The sequence below is a fragment of the Apteryx rowi genome, unplaced genomic scaffold (assembly GCF_003343035.1).
Source record: "Apteryx rowi isolate R43461 unplaced genomic scaffold, aptRow1 scaffold_588, whole genome shotgun sequence".
NCBI lineage: Eukaryota > Metazoa > Chordata > Aves > Apterygiformes > Apterygidae > Apteryx > Apteryx rowi.
In genome coordinates, this window is record NW_020450858.1 from 339,446 (window position 1) to 348,448 (window position 9,003).

The following is a 9,003-nucleotide window of genomic DNA, read 5'->3' on the forward strand; positions in this document are numbered from 1 at the left end:
CACTTCTTCATTCTGCCATCTGTCCACCATCCTAAAATACTGCTGTGTCAACCCTAAGAACGTCACCAGACACATGGGAGTTTTCCTTTCCCAGAGACTTACATCCTGTAGGGAGTAACTGTATATTTAAGTGTAAAAGCTTTACTTGGATTTACAAAGCAATGGAGTTATCCACTTCAAAACATGTGTGTACAGTAAAGTTTCTGATCTTACATCTGTCTTCTATGGCCTCTCTTACTATTTTTTTCATAGCGTTTCATATTCTGGCCTTACAGACCATCTTGGGTATAGACTTGACCTTAAACAATGAAAGGTAAAGAACGAACAAGGACTGGGTACCACAGAGTTATCAGACTGGGACCTTTATGCAGAAGCTCCAGCTTGATTCTACACTAGTATTTTCCATTTTACATAGAACTATCATGGCCAATGGGCAGATTGGTTGATTTCAATTAATGTTCTCAGAATTCCTGAAAGCTTCCAGATTGTAATAACAAGTTGAAGCTGTATGTTAAATTCAATGGAAGCAGCAAGTCCATTATCAAAGGAGGCAGCTCTTGTCTCTCCTTTCATAGTAACACTATAATACCTTTCCCCTTTCATCAGTAAATCAGTATCTCCTGCCCAGCTTCTAAATACCATTTCTCAGAAGAGGAGAAGGAGGAGAAGAATAGGCAGGGAAAGGTGAAATACAATAGGAATACTATAAGGGAAGTGATAAAACAATACAGGAATTAGCTTGGAACCCTCACATTTGATTGACCCTTGACTGTCTGGTTGACAGTCAGAAGGGAATTCAGAGTTAATTTTGTGGGTCACACTGTTTAGAAGTCATTCTGACTCCCTGTATTGACTGCAAACCGTACAGATGAAGCATTTACAACAGTGCAGTGGAGATGGTATTTAGATTGCATTTCTGTATTGGCTTATAATCTCCTGTTGAGATGAAATGTGAATCTGTAGTTTTAGCTCTTTCAGATGCCTATATCAGCGAATGTGAGATATTGCAGACATGGCTGTGATTGATAGGAGAGATGGCATACTCTTTCGTGAGGAACTGCAGGGTCAGGTTGGTGGTTGCTCATCACACCAATATTGTTTAGGGTGACAAGGAACTACTCTGTCCTTTTTTATTCAGCTTCCGTATGCATTCAGAGAGGGAGGTAGTGAGGTGGCAGTCTTACCAGTATCAGTACTCAGTATAATTCTGAACCTATCTGCTGTGAATGCTAATCTTCCACAAACAGGGATTCAACATCTGTGAAACTGGAATTAGGAGGGACAATTGGGATAGGCAGACAAATAGGAGGAAATAAGGAAATAGTTAGGGGAATCCTCTTTTTCTTTGTGATTTGCAATTTGGTGACCACTGTGGACCCCCAGCTGCTTTAGAAGCTTCAGAGACCAGGACTCAAAAGCACTCCAGCTCCTTCTTTCTAATGTAGTTCCTGACCCAATCCAAATGTCTTTGTTAGGTCTCTGTTGGACATTAGTTGGGATTACACATCAGCAAACAAACTGTTCATATTTCTGAATGTTGTTTTTGGCCTTTGAAACCGTCAATAGGTTGGAATTCTCCCTACATCAAAGAGATATCACGTAGTTGAGAAATACCTTCTGAGATATGGACAGTGTCCAGCTAACTCCTGCTCCAGGGACTGGAAGCAGATTTGCTTTTTAGCAGATTTTTGCAGAGAAAACTCTGACTGGAGTTTTCTTCAAAATTCTACCTGTTATGTGCACAGCATTTTCTATAGAACAAGCTGTCACATTGTATGAAAAAAAATTTTTTTTATTGATGTATATGAGAAGACTGCCTTTTGGGCACTCATCTATGAAGTTATTCTAGTTCTGTAATATTTCTACATGATCTAATAGTTTTATTTATGTTGTTGAGTATCTTATGCCTTAAGTGGCATGCTTAATCCAAGTGAGAGAGATACTCATAGGAGAAGACTAGAGATATTTCTAAACGTGTTTGGAATAGTTGTGAGCAGCAGGTTTTTAGATCTCTAGGTTACAGAAAAAGAAACGATAAAGCCTGAAGTGATGTTTCTGGCCATTGGGATGCAGTACTATTCTTGAATATTTAAACAACAATTGACACTGCATTCAAAGCAATAAATGACTCCCAATTTGAGCCACACGTTTCTGTGTTTGTTAAAAGGCAGGGTTGATGTAAGGCATTATACAGGAAGGAAATAAAAGAAGCAAAGGAATCTCAGGCACTGTTTTTAATGTCATTGTCAACACTGCGAGAGACAACAGTTTCAGATACAAACTTTGTAATTTGTGGCATTGTGTAAAGAGAAGACTCATGGAGATACACCTCCTGATTAGTTGTTTAGATTGCTACTTTTAAATTTTTATATAAAAAGTACTTTGGGGATGTATTAAATTAAAAAGAAGGATGAATTGGCATGCCTTATATCTGAGTGTGATAAAAGCTTTGGATGCTTTTGTCTGTTAGTATGTATGCCCTCACATTAGAGCAATTTAAAGGTAGTGAATATTTGAGCTGTTGCTTCTTTCTTACAGTTAGGAGTTACTCATGTTGTGGTACTTTAAAACATCTTTTTCTTAAAGGGAAACTTTTAAATTTTTTATGTGGATTTTTTTTTTAACTGCCTGGACTTGGCTTCTACGAGGGCTGCTCAGTTCTTATGAAAACAAGACAGCTGATTCTCAGAGGTCTGATAAAGGTTACCTGCACAAAGAAAGGCTTAACTAAGGTTTTAGGGATACAGATGATAAACTTCCTTGTAGGCTCCAAAATGGAAACTTCCTGAAAGAAAAAAAGCTTAAACAGAGTAATTGTTATGTTTCCAATTATGAATATTAATTTCTGATCATAAATAATGAAAAGTTTAATACTGAGTCTTGAGAGAGAAGGAAGAAATGGAAGAAATCTCAACTTTGGTTAAGTTTTCATGACTTTTGCATTTGACTTTAATAAAGGCAAGATTCACTCAACAGAACAGATAGATGACTAATCCCAAAAGGGTACTAACTGTTAAATTTAATGCTCACCTGAAGGATTTTTCCATCTGAAAACTCAACTTTTAATGATAGATTGAAAAGAAAGAGGTACTTGCATATATTTACTTTGGTTTCTGTTAATAAAACAAATTGGCAGAGAGGGACACAAAGATAATCTTGTGTTGTCCAGATCAGGACAGAGATAGGTACTGAAAATTCATTGCTGTCTTTCCTGGAGCTGCAGAAAGGATGTTAGCAGTGATTCTTTGATTGTGATGTTGGGGGAAGGTAGTATCAGATATCAACATTTTATAGTGTTTCTAGGCCTTGCTCATTTCAGCATTGACTTTAAGTCTATCCTCAAGCAAAATTTGAAAAGCACACTTTGTTTAATCTTAAAATGTCAATTACCATTCATGGGACAAGGCTTTTCAAACAGTAATAAAATGAGGCTGGAGTCAGTCTCTGGTAACATTCAAAACCAAAGGACACAACATCAAGTCTACTAATAGCCATTCCTATGTTGGATGTCATCAGATTAATTGTCTTCTGGAAAACTTTTCTATTATTTCTCTCAACCAAAAAAATCAAATTTGAACTAATAAAAAAGAGAAAGGGGAAGGAAAATAATAAGCAGAAAGAGTAGAAGGTGAGAGGTTTCTTTCCCAACAGGCTGTCTTCAGTATATCTGATCTTTACATCATCTTAAGCTTTCCTGTAATTTGCTTTGCATTATTGTGGTAACAGATTCATCTTTAATAAGCCTGGAAAAGCTACCTAATTTCTTACCCTTATCTTTTTGATGAGGTTCTTCAATTTTACATCACTATAACCATTGCAGTTGCAATGATTTAAAGACAGTATGTAATAAAACTCCTCTAAATTAATTGTTATTTGGAATGTAACTGTGAGGTTTTAGGGTTGGTATTTCTAAACAAAGAGAGATCTTGATGGTATCATGAGCTTACAAAAGTCTCTCACTGATCTCCAGACACGAGACCTTGCTTTACACCACAGTTAATCTAAAGTAAAGCCACTGAGTTCAAAAGAGTTGCAGCTAAGTAAACTTAGTCTAGTAGAGGCAAATAGACGCAGAACTTTCTTCCTAAATGTTTTTACAGTGTTCACTATCAAACCTGCCTTTTACAGAAAATTAATTAAAACCCCTTTGATCTGCTGATGAAAGACATCCTTTCTGAATGCATGAACAATTCATAGGTAGTTCTGGCAGTCAGTTTCAGATCTTAGATTGTGTAACAAGTTAACAACCCATCTTTAAGTTTCCTGGTGAAAATTAACCCTCCAAAATTCTTTTCTGCCTCATTAACAAAAGATCAATGAAGGAGAAGAGAAGGTTATAACAACTGTATAGGTGATAAATAGTCATATACAGAGTCTAATACAGTTACTTCTGCAGACATGTCCTATATCCACTAACACTTTTCCTGTTACACTAATAAAAAATTAAGTAGAAACACCCTTTGGGGATACATTTTAGAAAATACAATGTATTTGGGCAGATACCAGAGAGACTTAGTGAACTTAACTATTTTCTGTATTTCAGTCCACAGTGTGATGATGTTACCTAATATGCAAGATCTTCCATTGATACTGTGTAAATCCTGGAAAATTTTACAAAAACAGTGTAACCATTTTTTGTAAGCAAAACAGAACCAGTAATTTCTTGTTCCTGTGACCTGATAATTGCTCTCTTTTCTTTCTGCTTAGAGGCCTTCTTCATATACTAAAAAGTGAAGCTGTTTTTATGTTTAAGGTCCACAGATTCTCAAAGATATGCAAGACCTGTTGTCAACCCTAGTAGTTTGGCCCATATTTATAGGGGAAGGTTTAATGCTGGTGCAATCTCAAGTGCTACAGTAGGATGGGAAAAAAATAAATAATTAACAGCAGAATTTATTTTCCAGGTACAGCCCAATCATCCTGCCTAGCAGGTGTTCTCAAAGGCTGTGAACAGAGTTGTATCGTTTTTTTGCAAGTAACTCCCCCCCCTATATATGCTGCCAGAGTCTATCTGTAAGTAGGTTGGCAAAAGAAAGAATCTGGAAGACTGAGCCATCCTAGTACCATGATTCTTGCTGGCAATACCAGCTGGCTTACTGTTCAGTTTGCTGTTTCTTTGTGTGAGCTCCTTCCTAGCGCTGCCAAGTGCACTTCAGTGTTGAGTCTATAGTTCATACCGATAGATGTCTTGATTCAAAATCTTGCAAAATGGCCCAGATCCAGGACTTGGGTAGATCAGCAGTGATATGAATATTACTTTTCCAGCTTAATATCTATGGGGTTTTTTTGTGTGGTTTTGCCTGCTGAGATAACTGTGTGTCATTGTTGAGGATGATCCAAATTTGTTACTCATTCTAAAATTTCTGTAATCCTATATGTAAGACCATAAGTGGGGGGGGGGGGGGGAAAGAAAGAGTTGATAGCTATGCCACTTGTATTTCTGAGATACTTTAATAACTTGACACATGACCAGCACTGCTCACATTGTAATATGCTTTGTGTAATTTCATTAAGTGAAGAGTTGAAGGTTCAGAGATCGGAAATACTCAAGATTAATTTACTTAGGATGTACTGTGACGATCATGTTGTGGCTTAATCTATACACAGCTGTCAGTATATCATGATTTCCAAAATGATTTTAATCCTGATCCAATCCTGATCCAGGTATTTTTACCCAGTTTTCTTTCGTAGTGAGCAAATAGGTATCTAGGTAGAAGAAAAGAAGCAAATGTATCTCAGAAACAAGCTTTAAGGAACAGCAAGAAAACTTTGTTTCATCATGAGGCCAACATATTTGTCTTTGATCTTCCTCATTATGTGTTTTGGTAAGAAACTAGTCTGTGTCCAAGGCTAGAAATAAGATTATTGTCTCAAACCTATCTCCTGGAGGACTGCTGTATTTCTAAATGATGCAAATCTGCTCAGTACTATGGTGCTGGGAATATAATAATAATAATAATAATAATAATAATAATAACAACAACAACAACAACAAAACAACAGCAACAACATACAGAAATTTAAAGAGTTCCCTTTGTGTACTAAGCTCTGGAACAAGCAGAATATTCTAGCATATTGGACACTGGGTTGGAACTAAGAACCTGAATTCTCTTCCTGGATTTGCCAATAATTTATAAACATTGAGCAAATTACTGAGCCTCCAACATTTCCTGTCTATGAAATTGGAATATTTATCTTCTTCTGTAATTTACTTTGAGATATATGAATAAAAATAGCAATATGGGATATAGGGATTCATATTATAAAGTTATTTCAAAACAAATGGAACATGTGGTAGCAAAGGCATTGTATTACAATAGGCTAAATAGTTTATAATTACCTTTTATTTTGAAATTTTTTCTTTCTGTACAAAGCATGTTTCTTCTCCTTTCTGTGCTTCAAAAACAGGTAATGCTTTTCTCCTGCAAACTTATTGCCTAACTAAAAATGAATGAAAATATGCTTTCCTTTACAAAAATTCTCAAGCTAAGCTTGTTGCTAAAGTATGTATACCCAAATGGCAGTTCCAAATACAAGCATACCTTGTTTTATTGTGCTTTGCTTTATTGTGCTCTGCAGATATTGCATTTTTTACAAATTGAAGGTTTGGGGCAACGCTGCATCGAGCAAGTCTATCRGCGCCATTTCTCCAAGAGCGTGCTCACTTTGTGTCTCTGTGTCACATTTTGGTAATTCTCTCAATATTTCAAACTTTTTCGTTATTATTATATCTGTTATGATGATCTGTGATCAGTGATTTCTGATGTTACTATTGTAATTGTTTTGGGGYGCCACAACCTGCGCTCATATAAGAAGGCGAATTTAATCGATAAATATTGTGTGTGTTGTGACTGCTCCACCGACCAGCTGTTCCCCCATCTCTCTCCCTCTCCTCAGGCCTCCCTATTCCCTGAGGCACAACAATATGGAAATTAGGGCAATTAATAACCCTACAATGGCCTCTAAGTGTTCAAGTGAAAGGAAGAGTTGCACGTCTCTCACTTTAAATCAAGCTAGAAATGATGGAGCTTAGTGAGGAAGGCATGGCGAAAGCCGAGACAGGCCGAAAGCTCAGCCTCTTGCACCAAACAGTTAGTCAAGCTGTGAATGCAAAGGAAAAGTTCTGGAAGGAAAGTCAAAGTGCTGCTCCAGTGAACACACGAATGMTAAGAAAGCAAAGCAGCCTTATTGCTGATATGGAGAAAGTTTCAGTGGTCTGGAGAGAAGATCAAACCAGCCACAACATTCCCTTAAGCCAAAGCCTCATTGAGAGCAAGGTCCTAACTCTCTTCAACTCTGTGAAGGCTGCGGGAGGTGAGGAAGCTGCAGAAGAAAAGTTTGAAGCTARCAGAGGTTGGTTCATGAAGTTTAAGGAAAGAAGCCATCTCCGTAACATGAAAGTGCAAGGTGAAGCTGCAAGTGCTGAAGTAGAAGCTGCAGCAAGTTATGTAGAAGATCCAGCTAAGAGAATTGATGAAGGTGGCTACACTAAACAACAGATTTTCAATGTAGATGAAACAGCCTTGTACTGGAAGAAGATGCTATCTAGGACTTCCATAGCTAGAGAGGAGAAGTCAATGCCTGGCTTCAAAGCTTCAAAGGACAGGCTGCCTCTCTTGTTAGGGGCTAATGAAGCTGGTGACTTTAAGTTGAAGCCAATGCTCATTTACCATTCGGAAAATCTGAGGGCCCTTAAGAATTATGCTAAATCTACTCTGCCTGTGCTCTGTAAATGGAACAAGAAAGCCTGGATGGCAGCACATCTGTTTACAACATGGTTTACTGAATATTTTAAGCCCACTGTTGAGACCTACTGCTCAGAAAAAAAGATTCCTTTCAAAATATTATTGCCCATTGACAATGCACCTGGTCACCCAAGAGCTCTGATGGAGATGTACAAAGTGATTCATGTTGTTTTCATGCCTGCTAACACAACATCCGTTCTGCAGCCCATGGATCAAGGAGTAATTTCGACTTTCAATTCTTATTATTTAAGAAATACATTACATAAGGCTATAGCTGCCATAGATGGTGATTCCTCTGATGGATCTGGGCAAAGGAAATTGAATACCTTCTGGAAAGGATTCACCATTCTAGATGCCATTAAGAATATTCATGATTCATGGGAGGAGGTCCAAATATCAACATGAGCAGGAATTTGGAAGAAGTTGATTCCAACCCTCATGGATGACTTTGAGGGGTTCAAGACTTCAGTGGAGGAAGTAACTGCAGATGTGGTGGAAATAGCAAGACAACTAGAATTAGAAGTGAAGCCTGAAGAGGTGACTGACTTGCTGCAAGCTCATGATAAAACTTTAATGGATGAGAAGTTGCTTCTTATGGATGAGCAAAGAAAGTGGTTTCTTGAGATGGAATCTACTCCTGGTGAAGGTGCTGTGAACATTGTTGAAATGACAACAAAGGATTTAGAATATTGCGTAAGCTTAGTTGATAAGGCAGTGGCAGGGTTTGAGAGGACTGASTCCAATTTGGAAAGAAGTTCTATTGTGGGTAAAACACTATCAAACAGCATCGCATACTACAGAGAAATCCTTCGTGAAAGGAAGAGTCAGTCGATGCAGCAAACTTCATTGCTGTCTTATTTTAAGAAATTGTCATAGCCACTCCAACCTTCAGCAACCGCTAGGTTGCTGATCAGTCAGCAGTCATCACCACTGAGGCAAGACCCTCCATCAGCAAAAAGATTACAGCTCACTGAAGGCTCAGATGATGGTTAGCATTTTTAGCAATAAAGTATTTTTTAATTAAGGTATGCACATTGGTTTTTTAGACATAATGCTGTTGCACGCTTAATGGACTACAGTATAGTGTAAATATGACTTTTATATGCACTGGGAAATTAAAAAATTTGTATGTCTTGTTTTATTGTGATATTCGCTTTATTGCAGTGGTCTAGAACCGAACCCACAATGTCTCTGAGGTATGCCTGTAAATGTAGTAATTCATTAGTTAATTAGTAATTCAGCTCTAATCTTTTACTAA

The 9,003-nt window shown here is 37.5% G+C and overlaps 1 protein-coding gene across 1 annotated transcript; it reads left to right on the forward strand.

Annotated features, from left to right (window-relative positions):
• Positions 1 to 6,955: 6,955 nt before the first annotated feature.
• Positions 6,956 to 8,723, forward strand: LOC112974074 (tigger transposable element-derived protein 1-like; the record flags this gene model as incomplete). Its single annotated transcript, XM_026082658.1, is given in 2 exon segments — positions 6,956 to 7,008; positions 7,010 to 8,723. Coding segments are annotated over 2 exon segments (1,767 nt in total), but the record flags the coding sequence as incomplete, so codon positions are not given.
• Positions 8,724 to 9,003: the final 280 nt, after the last annotated feature.